This window comes from Trichomonas vaginalis, chromosome VI (assembly GCF_026262505.1).
Source record: "Trichomonas vaginalis G3 chromosome VI, whole genome shotgun sequence".
In the NCBI taxonomy this organism is placed as follows: Eukaryota; Parabasalia; order Trichomonadida; family Trichomonadidae; genus Trichomonas; species Trichomonas vaginalis.
Window position 1 is genome coordinate 15717667 of NC_067208.1, and position 18232 is coordinate 15735898.

The 18232-nt window shown below is 33.4% G+C and overlaps 11 protein-coding genes and 1 pseudogene across 12 annotated transcripts, besides 1 other annotated feature; 9 read left to right on the plus strand and 3 right to left on the minus strand.

Moving 5' to 3' along the window:
- Positions 1-203: 203 nt before the first annotated feature.
- Positions 204-1293, plus strand: TVAGG3_0872010 (protein deneddylation; the record flags this gene model as incomplete). The annotated part of the gene is made up of 1 exon (XM_001312641.1): positions 332-1222. One exon carries the CDS (start codon positions 332-334, stop codon positions 1220-1222), a length of 891 nt encoding a protein of 296 aa, XP_001312642.1.
- Positions 1294-1371: 78 nt separating this feature from the next.
- Positions 1372-2328, minus strand: TVAGG3_0872020 (protein serine/threonine kinase protein; the record flags this gene model as incomplete). The annotated part of the gene is made up of 1 exon (XM_001312640.1): positions 1522-2328. The coding sequence occupies one exon, from the start codon at positions 2326-2328 to the stop codon at positions 1522-1524; it is 807 nt and encodes a 268-aa protein (XP_001312641.1).
- Positions 2329-2467: 139 nt separating this feature from the next.
- On the plus strand, positions 2468-6078 carry TVAGG3_0872030 (kinetochore-associated protein 1 family; the record flags this gene model as incomplete). The annotated part of the gene is made up of 1 exon (XM_001312639.1): positions 2468-6055. One exon carries the CDS (start codon positions 2468-2470, stop codon positions 6053-6055), a length of 3588 nt encoding a protein of 1195 aa, XP_001312640.1.
- Positions 6079-6706: 628 nt separating this feature from the next.
- Positions 6707-18232: part of a mobile genetic element that runs on past the window's edge.
- Positions 6821-7622, plus strand: TVAGG3_0872050 (protein of unknown function, DUF4106 family; the record flags this gene model as incomplete). Its single annotated transcript, XM_051250088.1, has 1 exon — positions 6821-7622. A coding segment is annotated over one exon (802 nt), but the record flags the coding sequence as incomplete, so codon positions are not given.
- Positions 7796-8671, plus strand: TVAGG3_0872060 (protein of unknown function, DUF4106 family; the record flags this gene model as incomplete). The annotated part of the gene is made up of 1 exon (XM_051250089.1): positions 7796-8671. A coding segment is annotated over one exon (876 nt), but the record flags the coding sequence as incomplete, so codon positions are not given.
- On the plus strand, positions 12717-13406 carry TVAGG3_0872070 (uncharacterized protein; the record flags this gene model as incomplete). Its single annotated transcript, XM_051250090.1, has 1 exon — positions 12717-13406. The coding sequence occupies one exon, from the start codon at positions 12717-12719 to the stop codon at positions 13404-13406; it is 690 nt and encodes a 229-aa protein (XP_051085565.1).
- Positions 13436-13688, plus strand: TVAGG3_0872080 (uncharacterized protein; the record flags this gene model as incomplete). Its single annotated transcript, XM_051250091.1, has 1 exon — positions 13436-13688. A coding segment is annotated over one exon (253 nt), but the record flags the coding sequence as incomplete, so codon positions are not given.
- On the plus strand, positions 14087-14671 carry TVAGG3_0872090 (uncharacterized protein; the record flags this gene model as incomplete). Its single annotated transcript, XM_051250092.1, has 1 exon — positions 14087-14671. The coding sequence occupies one exon, from the start codon at positions 14087-14089 to the stop codon at positions 14669-14671; it is 585 nt and encodes a 194-aa protein (XP_051085567.1).
- Positions 14708-15127, plus strand: TVAGG3_0872100 (protein of unknown function, DUF4108 family; the record flags this gene model as incomplete). The annotated part of the gene is made up of 1 exon (XM_051250093.1): positions 14708-15127. The coding sequence occupies one exon, from the start codon at positions 14708-14710 to the stop codon at positions 15125-15127; it is 420 nt and encodes a 139-aa protein (XP_051085568.1).
- On the minus strand, positions 15144-15237 carry TVAGG3_0872110 (annotated as a pseudogene). Its single transcript has one exon. A coding segment is annotated over exon 1 (94 nt).
- Positions 15636-16271, plus strand: TVAGG3_0872120 (protein of unknown function, DUF4106 family; the record flags this gene model as incomplete). The annotated part of the gene is made up of 1 exon (XM_051250094.1): positions 15636-16271. A coding segment is annotated over one exon (636 nt), but the record flags the coding sequence as incomplete, so codon positions are not given.
- Positions 16892-17620, minus strand: TVAGG3_0872130 (organellar and viral DNA polymerase type B; the record flags this gene model as incomplete). Its single annotated transcript, XM_051250095.1, has 1 exon — positions 16892-17620. One exon carries the CDS (start codon positions 17618-17620, stop codon positions 16892-16894), a length of 729 nt encoding a protein of 242 aa, XP_051085570.1.

Sequence of the window (18232 nt, forward strand, 5' to 3'; positions counted from 1 at the left end):
TGCCAGTCGAATATTTATAGAATTCATTGCGCAAAATAATATATTTATGGACTAGGAACCAATCAAATGGTTCAGAACCAGAATTTGTTTATGAATGTGAATCATATTGTCACTGAAAAGTATTAAAATCAAGTCACAAAGATGTAAACATATAGCTCTAATTTATTGCAGAGTGATTAGCCAAAAAGTTTTATAGTGTCTTAATTCAATCGGTGTGAAGCGCCGATAACACTTTTCAGGAAACCGACTTTTGTAGATTTGATGTTACCTTATGAAGTTATTGCATCTGTACTAAATCAAGCATTTTTTTTAATAAATTTGACAAATTAAAATGGAAGATATTGATGAATCATTTTTCTACACATTTGATAGCGAAGAGTACAATAAGTTATGGGCTGAAGTAAAGAATTCCGAGGATCCAGTTTTATACAAGACTTGCATCATTACACCTCGCGCTTTAATTACAATGGTAGATCACGCCATAGCAGGCGATAGAAATGAAATTTTAGGCTTCTGCTTAGGTAAGGCAACAAAGAATACAATCCTTGTTAATGACGTATTTTCTACAACAACACTTGGCACAGAAACGAATTGCTACGCCACTACAGAAAGCTATGTTCAATACTTTGCAGTCAAAGAGTCACTAGAATTATCCGGCCGTCAATCTGCTAACGTTTCGGGCTGGTATCACTCTCATCCTGATTATGGTTGCTGGCTTTCAACAACAGATGTCATTGCACAGAATATTATGCAAGCAACAGGTCCAATGGTTGCACTCGTCGTTGATCCCATCAAAACAGCGAATACTGGAAAAGTTTTCCTTGGAGCTTTTCGTAATTTCCCTCAGTCTTACATTAGCAGCCAGCATAACTTCGGAAATTCATTAATACCTAGCGAGAAAATAAAAGACTACGGCGCAAGCGCAGGGAAATACTACCAACTCGCAATTAATTATTTCTTGACTGATTCTGACAAACTCGTTTTAAACGATATCATTCAGCATTCATGGGGTGAAGAGCTTGCAGAATCTCCTCTTATTGCTAATTCTATCTTTATTGCAGCTCAAATCAACGACCAAGCAGCTAAAAGAATCAATATGCTTGCAAACAACGTCATGTCTGGAACAGATATCGAAACACTTAAGAATATTGTTCGTGGAATCAACGAAGATCGAAGAGCCGGCATTATGATTCAGAAAATGAAATCCGAAGTATTTGGATAATTCCACATATATCATATTCTCGATTTTATTTACATTATTTTGTTATATTAAAAAAATACCAAAAATTATTTTTTGAATTTTTAAAGAAAAAAACATTTTTAGCAAGTTTCTTCTTGTTTTCATCAATTTCGCTCTTAAAAAATTAGGTTGTTGATGATATTTTTGAAAAATAAATAAAAAACATTTTAACTAATGCAACAAAACTCATCTGTAGCTGTTTTTAGCAACATATACTCCATGTGAGCGATTTAAGTCTGAAAAATTTGATTTCTTTGAAAAAATAAGAAAGAAAAACATTTTTACAAGTTTTTTGCAGCAAGTTTCTTCTTGTTTTCATCGATTTCTATTTGCAAACGATCAATATCGCCTTTCAAAATTTGATTAATCTCTTTTGCGTTTTCGTATTTGATTTCTTGAACGTAAACGGCAACTTCTAATCTTTCAAGGACATATACTACGTTTGGACGCCTATCTGGATTAGAATGAGTTAATTCAATAATTAACTTTGAAAGATCTTTATTGTAGTTATGAAGTTTTCTTTCCTTGAAGCTACTGTTCATTTCATGGTCATAGGACTCAAGTGTCAAAAGTTCGTAAATTAGGCAACCAAGTTGGAACATATCGTCTTGAGGTGTCAGCCTCTCATAATCCTCTAAATTACAGATACCTACTTTGATTGAAGATGAGTTTGGACGAAAAACATTATCAGTTGTGATTCTGCCGTGTGATATCGGTCTAGACTGTGTATGGAGATCATAAAGATCTAAGCAAATCAAAGCTATAAGTTTCCAAATGAAATCTTCTGAGAATTTATTATTTGTTTCTTTTGTTTCACGAATAATTCTTTCTAAACTGTTTTCTCCACAATAATCTAATGCAGCATTAAGAATTCCATTTTGAACTATAGGATTATGAAATCTTGCAATAGTTTTCATTGTCTGAGTCTTTGAAAGCATTTGGTTATATCTTGAGACCAATTCTGACTTTTTTTGATGATCAAGACCAACGAAAGGAATAGATTTAATAAAGAACAATTCATTGTCGGCGAGTCTTGTATATACACCTGATCTTTTTCCTATATCTTTCTCTTTTCGATATTCTTCCATATAATTTTTAAACGCGCACACGATATCATATCACATTTCCGGAATTTTTTTCCTCAAAATAAGCAAAATTATTATTCATATACATGAAATAAAACACTTTTTACTAAAAATTTATAACCGAAAATAATATTTTCAAAAGATGAAAGCTGGATTACCAAAACGAAAAAAAGAAACTCATACAGAAGCAAGTCCATGTGACGAGAAAGATATACCGATCATAGAGGGAACATACAACATTCTTCATCCTCAATATATTTCAACAGATTTGGAATCTTTTTTCAAGATTCCTTTAGAAAATCAAATAGAAGATATTCTAGAAAAGGTACCTATAGGCTTGTCAGTAGTGTTATGTCGTAGGCATCCAGAATTACTCATTTATTTTCTTAAATTTTTCAATCATTCACCAAAAGCAAGGAGCAATCCAAAATCATATCTCCCATTTATATGCCAATGGGCGAATAAAATACCAATCCAGTGGATTCTTCTTCATACTCACAAAATTCTCGATGTTCGTTATGCTTATTTATTAGTTTCAGCTACATTTACAACGCATTCAACATTTTCATCAGATGAATACTCACATTCTGCATACCTAAATGAGATATGGCAACAATACAGAAAATTAGTTCCAACAACTCCGGATCAAACACCACAAGAAGCATGGGATCAGCTTACAACTTTACGTTCATCAATAGTAGAACTGAAAGATCTGAAACTTACAGTTCCAATTCCTTTATCTGAATATATTAGATACGATAAATTCGGATTCATTACTAATTTGATGCATTCATGTACGTCACCAACAAAACTAATCCAATTCATACGTGCGCATGCTATTTCTTTCTGTCAATCAAACAATTTAAGTCTTGATGATGTAATAATTGAATCAGTTGTTAGAAGAGATTGGGATGTTACAAAGAAACTAGGAGTTTTAACTAATTACGTACAAGATCAGACCAAATTATCATCCGCTCTTGAAAAAATGACATTTCAAAATGATAATGAATTGAAAGAAATCAAAGAATTTGCAAAACAAAGTAACATCTCATTTACAACTAGTCCAAACAATTATATCAGATCTAGGATCTCTCCAAGACCTAAACTCTTCAGATCCAATTCAAACGAAGACTTTTCTCAAGGAGATTCTATTGGAAGTCCACTCAAACGTTGTCCATCATCGGATACAATTACAATAAAAAATGTAATTTACTACGGATCTCTTAAACAACTAACAAACGGACAACCAATGAATCCTAATGAATATTCAGAGAAACTAAGTCAATTTAAAGATATGGCTGAAGTTAAACCAATATACCAATTGGCGAAAGAATACAAACAAGTCATAAGTTATGAAGATTTTCAATCAAATGAATTCAAGAAAAATTTATTCATTAAATTGGCAGAATCATCAGGTTTTTCATCATTAAATAATTTGATTGAAATATTTAGTTTCGATAAAGAAACAGTTATTGACATTATTTGGTCAACAGATATATTTAAGAAGCATGCGAAAGAAGTTATTCCACAAATTTTAATTTATTTAACAAATTTGAATTGGGAATTATGTCTACAATATCTTTGTGATTCTTCTTCTTTTCTTCAAATGAATGATACAATTAATTTATGGCTTCAAATACTAGAAAAATCAATTAGATTCGCAACAGGAGAGAAAATCATTGAAATAACTAATAGTATTTCTGTATTAAAAGGATTACTTAATATTCCAGAAAAGAATTGCAATGCAATATTGAATTTAATTAAAGATCACACTGATTTCGAAAATGTTAAGAATTATCTTGTTGATAATGAATTCCAAAAATATTTTGATTTAATATTATTTAAAGATCCAATTCAAAATCAACAAATCAAAGAAGGATTTATTACAGGAATTCCTGAAAAATTATGTCTTTCTATTCAATCTTTATCTTTAATGAACTCAAAAGATGTTTCAGAATTATTAATTCCTTTATTAGATAATATTGATGGACATAATCATGTTATTTTGTCACTTATTTATCATATTTTGTATCTTAATCATTTAACATATGAGAAACAAGAATCAATTCTTTCACTTTTGATTGAAAATGACATGAATACTGTTGATTTCCATAAATTGATGAAATCACCATTAGAAACGATTAACGATTGTGTTTGTTACAACACAATTAATGAATATATTGCATTAGGAAGTGTTTTATGTGTTAAAACAGATTCAATCATTTTAAATGTTATGATTCATAAGATGAAATCAGCAAATTTCAATGATTACATGTGTTTGATCTCATTATTAACATCAAAGAGCAGCAAGGATATCATGTTAAAAGAACTTTCACCACAATTTAAATTTAACAATTTGATTTCTTTTTACAAATCTATTGGTGAACTTCAAAAAGTGAATGAAATTAAAATCAAAGAGATATTATCACATAAAGAATTCCAAGATCAAGCAAAAGAATCTCATATGAATGATCCTTCTCGCATTATTTGTGAATTATATTCAAGCACGAAATTACAAGAGAAACTTGGAAAACAACTTCATGAAATAATGAAAGATTTAGCACAATCTAATAATCTTTCTATTTCTAAGATCAGAGAACATTTAGTTAATTTGTGGCTTACAGAAAACAAACCTTCATCAATTGTTCCTTCTGAATCAATATTCAGCGAAACAGCTTATGAACATGAAATACATGATGACCAAATTAATGTTCAGCGCTCATTATTTATTCTGAGACAATGGAAGATTAAAACAGCAGTAAAATGGCTTCTTCTTTTCATTTATCAGAATAAGTCATATAGAAGTCGTGCAAAAGCATTACAATGTTTATTTGTTTTAGCTGATGAAAAAACTATTGAATCGAATTATACACGAGATTTCGAAGAGCTTTTAATTAAACAAAGAACAGTTTATATTAGCCGTATTCTTGAAGTTTTCGGAATTAATGCATCCGATGATATGTTTAATGAAGGAAACATTAGGAATACTGTTGATGATCTTTCAATGAAGATAAATGAAAATAATGGATCAGCATTAGCATTGATGGAAATTATGAAGTTTTATCGAATTGAAGATGAAAAACTTGCAATCAAAGTTCTTGAATCAGTTTATCAATTCAACAAATTATTTTTACTTCAAAACATCAATGAATTCATGAATGACAAAATATATATAAAGAATAAAAACATTAGACAGATATTCATCAAAGCATTATCATATGGATTCTCAGAAATGGTGAATAAAGACACAACAGTCACTCCTTTCAAAGCAAGACATTTCACAGTATTTAGAGATATTCTTGATGCAGCTTCTCTTTCGACAATTCAACTTGATAAATTATATATCAATGATGTTTTCATTCCAATAAGCGAGGCAATCACGAAACTTGCAGATTCAGGATGGCCAAAACAGATTTGTGAGTTCTGTAGCCATCTTGGTGATGTCAAAATTAGAGATTTGACTATCCAAATTTTAATTGAAAAGTGTCATTTCGATATTCCATTTATTTATGGTTTTGATGAATCTAAGATCTGTTCATCGATATATGATAAATCATTCGTTGTTGAAGCAACAAAAACAATGATTGATTCGAGTTTCATTACATTTACTCGATGGATGCATGATAATGGGCATTCATCAGGAATCGAAACAATCATTGAAACTTTGAAAGAACAAGGAAGAATACAAGAGATCAATAGGATGAAAACAAGACTTGGTCTTCCTCAATAACAATGATTTTTATTGTTTATTTATTATGTTTAATAAAAAAAATTTTTTTTAATTATAATAATTTATAAATGTCAAATTATAACAAACAAATAGTTAAAAAAAAAAAAAAAAAAAAAAAAAAAGGAGTGGGGCTTCCAGGCACTTCGTGCCTTCTAGCCCTGAGGATGAATGAGTATAATGAAGTTTTTTTTTTCTTGGGGGATGGCTTCCAGGCACTTCGTGCCTTCTAGCCCCCGAAGATGTTTAGTATAAATGAAGTTTTTATTCGGAGGGCTTCCAGGCGCGTTACGCCCTGAAGATGTTTAGTATAAATGAAGTTTTTATTCGGAAAATTGTTAGTCTTCTTGGTCGAAAACATTATATAATGTTTCACTTTTCACAAATTATATATGTTTTCATGTTTTGTCAAGATTTCATCGTAAATGTTTTGTCAAGACTTCTTCGTAAATGTTTTGTCAAGACTTCTTCGTAAATGTTTTGTCAAGACTTCTTCGTAAATGTTTTGTCAAGACTTCTTCGTAAATGTTTTGTCAAGACTTCTTCGTAAAATCAGACAAAAATAATGTTTAGGGTAGAAGGTTAGATATAACCTCTTTTCTAACCTCTTTTCTACCCTCTTGAATTTGTCAAGATTTCTTCGTCATAGGCACGGAGATAGGACGGTTATTTTACAAAACTGACAACACTTTGACCGAGTAGTTTTTTGTGCTGAACAAAAAGTGTCATATAAACATCTGTCAAAAACTGTTTTTTACTTCACTTAAAATGCCACGTAAGCTACGTAAGAATATACGTAAGAGGAAGCGAGCATTGAAACATCCAATAGTAAAACTGACACCACAACAACAGTTGCAACAACAAATTATGAATGACCCCACTATGTTGCAACAAATGTCAAGCAACCCTATGCTTTTAAACCGAGTTGTTGGTGCACAGAGTGGAGGTTTAAGAGCGGCACTTTTAGCGAAAATGGCAGGCTATGGTGGAGCTGCAGACGGAACAGCTTATAACCCTCAAAGTCAAATGAATTTGAGTTCACTCAAAAATCAAATAACAGATGTCAAAAAGTCAAACATAGACATACAGAAGCAAATAAGTGAAAACGAAAAGAAACTAGAATATGACAGACACACAAAGAAACTCAATGAGTTAAACGTAGAGAAAAAGAAGAAAGAAGAACAACTGAAAGAACTAAGTACAGAGGAATATGCGAAAAAAGTGTCAGAAAAAGCAACAGAAGTAGCAAAAATGGAACAAGATGTTATAAATTTGAAAAACCATACTACTCAATATAAAATACTGAAAGATGAAGAGATAAAACAAAAAGCCCTGAAGACATATATGGATAGCGATGAGTATAAAAAGGAAGTTGAAGCAAATGTAAAGGCAGAAAAACTTTTACAGTTGCAAAACCAAACCGTACAGTATGAAAACTTAGCACAAGAAAGTAAAAATAACGACGCGGCTATGCAAAAGGCAATGAAAAGCGCAGAATATATAAAAGCTAACAATGACTGGTTAGATGCCCAAGCCAACGCTAAAGCAGCCCAACTCATAGGGTCAATAAGGACAAAAATACAAGCGGATGAAGATAGTTCAAATGAAGCTTTAACAAATGCTGACTTTAAGAACGCTTTCGAAGCTCTTCATAGTAAGGTGAAACAAGTGAACGACTTCTCATCTGGAAAGAAACTGAAGTCTGAAGGTTTCGACAAAGAGTTAAAAGAAGTAGCACAAAATATGACGAAAATAACAGATGCAGCAACGAGACAGGCAGTTCAAAGTGCCTATGACGCCGTTAGAGCAACTGTTGTGAAAAGTCAAGAAAAAGAGTTACAACAGACCAAAACAGACCTAGTAAATGCTTTCTTAAGAACGAAAAGTCAGGTAGGACATTACGCTGCAGATGGAACATATGTGCCAGCTGGTGGAACTTATATACCACCAAACCCTCCAAGAGAAGCACCTGCACCAGGACTACCTAAAACATTTACATCGTCACATGGACATAGACACAGGCATGCACCAAAACCAACACAACAACCAACAGTTCAAAACCCTGCACAACAACCACCTCCACAACCAGCACAACAACCAACAGTTCAAAACCCTGCACAACAACCAACAGTTCAAAACCCTGCACAACAACCACCTCCACAACCAGAGCAAGGACATAAAAGAAGTAGAGAACAAGGAAACCAAGAATTCTTAAAAATGCTTAAAGAAGACTATGGTTACCCAGATACTCTTGACTTTAGTGACAGATATAAAGAAGCTATTAGAAAGTTCAATGAAGGAAATACTGACCCGAACCTATTTAGCTTTATGGCTCAACACCAAATCGGATATAATTTCAAACCTGGAAAATACAAGCTCGCAAAGGGATATGATTTAATAGCATATCATCCAAATGACATGAACGAATTTACTCCGAGATATTTGGTGTCAGAGCTAAATGATGATTCAACTATCTTCATGAAACGCGTAAAAAATAGAGACGGAACGAAAGAACAGAGGCTTATGAATGCGAATGACTTAAATAGGGAACTTGTTGAAAACGGTCTCGGAATATATGAAATGCCAGCAGATGAGGTACAAGAAACTCCACAGGAAGAAGTTCAGATACAACCAGACATGGAAGAAATAGTTCAGCAACAACAGCTAGAAGAGCCTGAAGGAAACGAACAAGTCCTTCCTTTGGAAACTAACTTCACAGAACTAGATGAAGATTTGGAACAGCCGAAAAATCTTGACCCTCAACAAGAGTATGCGGAGAATATGGAATATTTCCAAGAGTCTAAAAAAAATTCGGCTGACATAGTAGAAGAATATCGAAAAATGTTTGCCGACATACAAAAGACTCCAACACCAGATGAAAATATTCAGCATAGAATGGAAGTACTGAAAGAAAATGTACGCAAATACAACAATCCTTTTTACTTACGAGCATTTAACGTTCAATCTTCGGATGAACTCGGTGAAAATAAAAGGTTAAATTTCAAGAAAACATATAGAAATGAAACATTGTTTAAAGTTCATTCAGAACCTAGCCAAGATGGAAACAAACCTACTTTTGTTTCTGCAGACGATGGAACTACAATGAGATGGGGTCATAAAGCTAATCCAGATAGGTGGTTCATAAACTTACAACCTCAATTCCAAGAAGTTGTAGACGCAATGGAAGTGAATGGTGAACCAGATGTAGCTGGTATTTTCAGCGCGGCTTTAATGCCATTGAAAGATATGAAAGATGCAGATATTTTGAACCAGTATGAAATGAACATGGCTGATGGAAATATAACACCTGACGTTCTAGAACATTTATCTCAAAGAACTACACAGAACCATAGAGATGGTATATTTGGTGAAGAGTTTAGAAAGAAAGTTAGGGAGAGCGAAGGAAGAGAACCTATTGTACATGACCTTGCAAACGAAAGTTTGCAAAATGTCATAAAAACTTACTTTGCAGACAATGAACTGAGAAGGGATGAATATTTAAGAAAACTCAAATGGACAGTACCAAATGAAATGTTAGTATTGAAAAACATGTTCCTTGACAAAATAAAACCAACTACAGAAATAAACGACGCAAGACTGAAAGATTGGGTAAAAGCTTTCCCATTCACAAAAGATATTGTTGGTAACATGGAAAGAAAACCAGAATGGCTACAAAAACTATATTTGGAAACGAGCATATTCCATATGGACAGGCACTGTTTGAAGAGCTTGAACCAGAAACTCAGGACAGAGTCATGCAAACAATAAGCGACGACTCAAATACAAACTATGACAAAATCTTTCTAGATATAGGTTACCTGAGATGGGCGACCAGAGCCAAAAGGCAAAAAGGACATGGGAAATTTGCAACATACTAGATGAACATAATGCAAAGATGCAACAACTTCAAGCAGAGGGCAATGAAGGAAAAAGAAGAGTTAAAAACTCAGTCAGGAAGAAAGTAAAGCTTGGTCCACGTGGGTTCTATTATGACATATAAATCCAACTATTCTATATTTTTACTCATATGAAATGTACGCCGCTCAGAATATAACGCCAACAGTTTTGGATGCTATGAATGGAAATGTTTCCGAATGGTATAACGAATGCGACAATGCCATTAGAAGGTCAGAAATAGTTCCTGGAACTTACGAATATACAACTGCTGTTTCATATGGAAACGTAGGTGAGTTTGGTGAAGGTTCTTCAACAACAGTAGATATTGCTTGCGACAGGTTTCATATTATTTCTATTGACAACTCATTCTTATACGTGGAACAAGACATTGAAATAAAACCTTCTGCCAAGTTGTCTGACAAGAAAGGTTGCAATGGAATTTTCTATGTCGGATACCAATATGCTCCAGAAGTTTTCAATGGGATATAAGATATATCTAACTCTGACTTAGTTCAAAACAGTAACATGGGCAAACTATGAATGGTTCGCTTTGAGAAACTCAGTACAACCACAAGCTAGAGAACAAACAGACCAGTATGCAACTATTGAGAAAATAAGAAGACTTGACCCTAACGTTCCAGGAGTTTATGTTGACCTTTCTGGACAAACTGCAGCAGCAGTAACCAAAGTAAAATTGAAACTTAGAGTTCCTTTGTCATCTTTCCTCATCTTCAGGTTTTTAAGATACTTGCCAAACTGGGCAGGAAAAATTTCTATCGAACTTACTCCAAGCAAAAAAACTTAGTCATTGCACCAACGCAAGACCCATTCAGCATTGCTGTAGCTGGAACTGGTGGAGCCAAGTTCTGTGACTTTTGCAAAGACAAAGTTGACTTAGACTTTGGTTTCTCAAACCTCAACACTGAGTAAACTACTACTTCAATGCTGCTGGAACTGCTTGGGACCCAGTTAAGTTCACATGCGAAAAGTTTGAATGCAAGAGAATAGAAAGCAGACTTGCAGTCTATATGTTGGACCCAGATATTTCAAATGCTTTAGCTGCCAAATATATTGCAGTTCCACTTATGTTCCCTAATACACCAAATATCTGTCAAAGACTTTGCAGGTGAAGTTGGAAACCAAAGTGCTGACCCAGGTGCAAGAACAGATATTGCTTTAAAACTGCAATGAAACATGCAGATACTATGTTTGTACTGTTCAGACGAACCTATAAATGACTATTCTTGCTTCTACAACCCTGGTATTAAATACCATATAAACATAGATGGCAAATATTATCCAAGAGAAGAATATTCTACAGTTGAGGATATGAGGTCATACAACTTGACATTAGATGCTATGAACTTTAACAACAACTTCACAACAACCATTAACCCTGAAATGCAAAGTTCTATTATGCCATATGTGAAAGTATGGACTCATACAGGAGGTCAAAAATCAATATACAAATGGAGACCGTTCAAACTTTGGCTTGGCATTCCATTTGCTGACTCAGAAGACTTTATGGGTGGTATTTCAACTGTTGGTACAGTTCAAATACAATATACTGGTGACAGAGACGGTCCAATGAATTGAAAGCAAAGAAGTTTACAAAACCAATAGCACTTTTCACGGAAGATGCTCTTTGAAGATTCGTTCGATGAAACCTGCTGGGCTCCTCAGATTGGCATAACGACAGCTTCCATCGAGCAGATTTTGGGCAGCAGTCAGTAAGTTGTTCTTGAACTGACTTCTCTCCGTCAAATATTGACAGTACGCCAGTTTTGACATAGTATTGTATTAAAAACTTACCTTTAGAAATATCGGTCAGTTTTGTTGTTATATTTTTGTCTGCTTCAAGAACTTTCAACCATCTCGTTATAACCAACTTTCTTTGCTTTATGAAAATATTTTGGTTCAGCAAAGACTGCTATTCTATAACATTTTCCATTGTTTGTGTAAAGAATATTCTGTCAATGAACTTGTATTGTTTGTGTGTGTAAACTTTGTTCTGCTTCAATTCGAAGAGATACTCGAATACGTCCATCTTTTTATTCTAAGTAAAATGTCATTTCCGAAAAATAGAAGCGTGAGTGTTTCAAAAGGTTTAATGGCGGTGGCAGATGTGAAGTTAAATTCACCAACTCAAACAAACAGTCAAAGTGTTGTTGTCAATGTCAAAGAAAGAGATGTTGAAGTGGGGAAACATACGAAGACGAAGATGGTATAACAATAGTTCCTGTAAAAGAACAACCAACATATCCTGAAGTTAGCAGAGACTTAAGTTCTGTTGCAGATATTCGAAACGACTACCAACAACTTAAAGACAACTTAAAACTCAGGAGAAGATTTGTCAAGCTTTAGGTATAATGTTAAACTTGGTCGAACACAACCCTGTAAAAGTGAACTCATATGTCATCGCACCTCATGAAATTTTGAAAGAACTATTGAAACTTTTGACAGAGGCAGACGATATAAACATCAAAAGAAATAGAACCCGACGTTAGTTGCTGTGGTGTTTCATATAATGTCATTGACAAGATATACGTTATGAAAGGAGGTGAAACGTTGAACTTAAAATATAGTTTCCCAGACGTCATAAAAATATTTGACGACCACAACATTTCATTAAAATTTACTTGCTAAGTAAATGGCAGAAGACATAGTGGTTTATACTATTACGACTAAAAACCCTGAGTCATATAATTCTATAACAACAAACTTACAAAGTCCTCAAGGACGATATTGTAAACTAACTTTAAACACGATGACGACTAAAGCCTGTTTTGCTCTTTTGACACCAGAAGACTTTGTTGTTGTGAATGGTAAAAAATACTCCTTTGAAGATACTTACTCAGATATACCACCAACAGGTTTTGTTGACTTATTTAATACTTTAAGGACGGATGTAACATGTGCTGCAACTAGAGCAGGTTTCATTATGTTTGGATGTCCGACTGAGTTTACTATAAACGATATGAGCTATAATACAAAACTTATATCTGGTTTTTACTACCAACAGTTTCCTATAACAGGAAAAGGTGTCATACAAGGTTTGTCTATTCCATTGACATTAAGCACACCAATCTTATATATTGTTTCAAACTTAGGTTCAAAGTGTTATTCGAATGTCGACAGAAACTATTATGACCAAAAGATACTCATGCGTATAAACAACACTTTCTCTGCTGGTTTGCCTATTGTTCATTCGAATGCAGAATTTTCAGCTTTAGTAAACTCAAACACTTTAGCAAACATAAACTTAACCTTAGTTGACGCAAACTTTGTTCCTGTAAAACTTTTATGTCCTATGTATTTGTCAATGACGGCAGAAAGTTTCGAATTGGAAGATGCAACTGGTGAAAGTATTGTACTACAAGAACAACTTCAACAACAAATAGCTCAAGAACAACAAATGCAACAAATGGAACAAATGCAACAACAAAGTCAAGAATAAAAAAAATATTTTTTTTTATTTTTATAAAAATGTACAGAATAGACGTTTCAGATTTTTATGACTTCCAAGCGTTCAGAAATATGTGTCCATTTAGAGACTATAACAAAGCAGTCGAGAATTTGAAACGTTTAGTCATTTATGTCGACTCTGCCCCAGAATGTTATGTCATGAAAGAATGGGATGTTGTCTTTAACAAACCAAGAGCAACCATAGTTTCAGAACAAGAATGTAGACAGAAACTTAAGAAAATAAAAGTCGTACAAGTTGGCATGAAGATGTTAGATGCTTGGGATATCTTATTGTCAAAACTTGAAGATTTTTCAGTTCGTGGTATAAAGTTTTATACACCTTCTCCAAACTTCTATTCTATCTTCACTGGATATAAATATGAACAAGTAGAATGGAAACACAGTATTATAGAAGCTTGGTTAGACCATGTCAAAGAAATTATATGCAATGGAAACGAAAAGGTTTATGAGTATATCTTATGTTGGTTTGCAAACATCTTACAACATCCAAGTGCTAAAAATGAAACTGCTCTCATTATAATTGGAAAACAAGGAACAGGTAAGAACACATTCTTTACAGATATCTTATGCAAACTGTTAGAGGGCTATTCGAATCCGAATATGACAAACTTAGAAAACATCTGTGGCAAGTTTAACTCCTCAATAGAGAATATGAAACTTATAGTTTGCAATGAACTTCAAAGTATAGATACAACAAAAGTTTTGAACTCAGATGCTTTGAAGAGTCTTATAACAGACAAAGTTGGAGTTGTTGAAAGAAAGTATAAAGACCAAAGAGTTTGTGAAAATGTTGCAAACTTCATTATGGTTTCAAACAATGCTGTTCCGATGAAGTTAGAAAGTTCTGACAGAAGATATGTAGTTGTCAGAACGTCAGATTCTCATATGCAAGATACAGAATATTTTGACGACTTAGCAGAAACTTTGACATCTGACTTTTACAACCACTTGTTCTCATATTTCATGACATTAGATATTTCTAAGTTCAATCCAAGACAAATTCCACATACCGAAGAGAGACAAACATTGTTAGAAGCAAACAAGAGTGTATATGAACTGTTCGTAGATGAAACTGACTTTGTGTCATTAGATGAAAGGTCTTTATATGATGATTATAAACAATATTGTCAAGAATATGGTTATATGGCAGCTTCTAAACGTACATTCTTGGCAAATGTCAAAAGTCTTTTAGATGTTCAGAATGGTGTATATACAAAGAAAATTTTTTCTGAGTAAATTTTAAAAAAAATATTTTTTATCCGATAGAAAAAGATGGCAAAATTCATCTCAGTCAACAAGTACATGACAGAAGTCAAAGAAGAACTAGACCCATTCGCTTATTTGAATGTTTACTTCTACCATTTTGAAAAGTCTACATTTGACAAAGTTTGGAACATCGAACCAGTTAAGTTTGCTATTGTGACTAAAAATGGTGCGAAATTTGAAGACTTAGACATAGAAGGTTTGTTAGCAGTCAAAGAAAATTTTGACAGAAGGTTTTCAAACCTTAAAGAAGGCAAAGCATACAAACTTGTTATACCTTATGAACCAAAGAAAGCAGACGACTATGAATATTATGAGTCTAAGATAGTTGAAGTTCAAGGTAAATTGGGTAAAAAGATTTTAGAGTCTAAGCCAGTGTTTGCTCCTAAAGAGGAAGAGAACATTGACATTGACCCAGAAATGTTCTAAAAATAAAATTTTATTTTTACATGTCAAATTTCTTTTTCTCTGGCTCTGGCTCTGGCTCTTTCTTCTCTTCTTCTACTTTCTTTTCTTTCTTCTCTCTCTTCTTCTTCTTTTCTGGTGGAGTTATGTCAAATTTCTCAGAACCATATTTATGTAAAAGTTCTTTGTCCTTTAATAGCTCTTCTATTCTGTTTCCTATTTCATCTTCAAGAACAGCGCATGTGTCTTCTTTGCATTCTAAGAACTTTTGTTGGACTTCATCTCTCCAAGAGGCGTCATCTCTGTCAACAAGTCTGTCATTGACAAATTTTAAGACTGCTCTGCTTAATGTTTTATGGTTCTTGTCATATTCCCAGAAACAGAACTTTAGAACAAATTCACCTTTCTTGTTTACACTATGTAAGATTTTATGGTCGACAGATGTTTTGCTGTCAAAAAGTTTGTCTCGAATATAGATAGCGAAATCGCTAGACATTTTCTAAAAGATAAAAATTTTAATTTTTCTAAAAATATGTTAGAAAAAAAGTTTGCTGACATTGACAAGAAATTTGAGAATGTTTTGAAGAAGAACAAGAGGAAGTTAGAAAATGCTCAGATAAAGCCTATACATGACAAGTTCTTATTTGCTCAGAATGGTATAACAGGTCTAATTGCACCACCTGGGTCGGGTAAGACTTTCACTTATCTTAAAATGGCTGCACAACAACAAGAACTAGATGAGAAGAACCCATTCTATGAGTTAGTTGTCATTTGTAGTACTTCTGGTCAATTTGACCAAACCGTCAATTCGTTCAAAGATATTATAAAGAAGTCTAAGTTAGTATGTATAAAAGACTCTGAGTTGTTAGATTGGATAAAGAAGTACCAAAGAAGAGTTTTGAAGTATAATGCTATAAATGAGTATATAAATTCTAAGTTTAAAGACCCAAATGAGGAAATGCAAAGAATATTAGAGAAGAAACACTTCAGAAACAAACAGAAAGAGATAGAATACATTTCGAAGAAATTGCAATCTTACGATTGGAAGACTTACCCTCATAGATGTCTTCTTATCTTAGATGACTTTGCTTCTCATCCTTTGTTAAAGAACAGAGAACAAGATATGTGTCGAATTCTTAAGAAGCTCAGACACTTTAACATCTCAGTTGTCATTTGTGTACAGACAGCAAAGAGTTTAAGTAAAGATGTTAAAAGAATACTTACTGACATTATACTTTTCCCTGGATTGTCCGAAGACGATTTCATGGAACTTATGAAAGAGTCCATGGCAGGTAAGTTTGACAGACATGAACTATGGGAGAAGTACAAAGTCATACAAGACCCTCATACTTCTTTCAGAATTCATATCTACGCAAACAAAGTTCAAATTGTAAAAAGTCAATAAAAATAAATGGTTCATTTACTCTGCTTGTTTGAAGTTGTCAAAATACTCTGTTATTTTTCACGATTTTCATGAGTTTTGGCTACCCCTGTAAAAGTCGGTCTAGAGAAATTTCATGAAATTTGGTCATTTTTTTCAGCAAAAATATATTTTAGGGTAGAAGGGTATATCTACCCCGTTTTCTACCCTCATTTCTACCCCAGTTATTTTATAAACGTTTCACATGGTAAACGTTATTTTTTAAATTTTGTGAAAACTCAACGGTTTGACACAAGCCCTAAAAATTATTTTACTCAGAATTTTGTTGCTGAATTCAATAAAAATATATTTTAGGGTAGATGGGTATATCTAACCCGATATCTAACCTCATTTCTACCCCAGTTATTTTATAAGCGTTTTACATGGTAAACATTGTGAATTCGTGAAATTCTAAACAATTTCGTAGCTTCTATTTCTTCTGTCAGTACATCGAATGTTTTAACAATGCCGAAGGTTTCTTTATATTTCTTCTTGACATCTGAAAGAAGGAAATCGTCAGCTGTTGGATAGTTTTTGTTTAGAAATGTCAACATGTCCATTTTATCTTCTGCTGGTTTCTCTGCCTCCCTCTTTAAGTCAGCATAGTCGTTTCTCATACGTTCTATCTCTTTGACGGAGTAGTTATATTTCCTAATTGCTGCCTTACATTTAGAACATTGTGGGTTCATTTTTGCGTTATATTCTGAAACCTTACCTGCTAGTATGACTAAGGCGTCAATTGCTCTCTTTAACTCAAAAGCTGCTGGTTTTATTTGTTCATTCCATATCTTACCTCTTCTATCTTTATCTCTTATCTGCCATACACATTCAGCAACTAACGAAACAAAGTTGTCGTAGGTCTTAAACTCCCCAGATTTGTATATGTCAGAGATGTTCTTATATACCATATCGCAATCTTTGTCCATGACTTTGTGGTTGCAATGAAATCCAAGAAACTCATAGTTAACCTTTCGTATGAACTTCTTTATTTCTACTGAGTCAGTTGCTTTGACTTCTATTTCATCGAATTCAGGAATAGTGAGCTTTTGTTGCTGAATTTCAGGCAATTTGGGTAAATGGTCAATAATATCCTGCATTTCATAAAGATATTCTTCATTTGTTTCATCTTTCGCACAACAGTCCAAAGTACTTGTTAAAAGTTCTTGCTTTATCTTCTGGATTTTTGTTTCGAAAGTATATGAAGAAGGAATGAAGCTTTTCATCTCTACTAACATTGAAGTTGGGTTCATGACTAACGAGTTTGGTGCTGTTGTTGCTAACATGTTCTTACAATAAAAATAAAAAATATTTTTTTAAAAAAACCAACTTTATTTTTTATTTCGGGAAAACTCATGACAAATTCAAGAGGGTAGAAAAGAGGTTAGAAAAGAGGTTATATCTAACCTTCTACCCTAAAATATATTTTTGCCGAATTCATGAGTTTTGGTTGAAAGAATACGGTGGAGCCAAAAGTGGCTCGACCTCAAACAAGCATTTTCTGTATAAAATTCATGAAAATTCATGAGGTTAGAAAAGAGGTTAGAAAAGAGGTTAGATATACCCATCTACCCTAAATTATATTTTTGCTGAATTCAGCAACAAAATTCAAATTGTAAACGGTTTAATAGAAAAAGTGTTATTTTTTCATGTCCGAAGACTCGAAGGTGCAACACTTCCAAATACCGACGAACTCAGAAGAAGCAGCATGG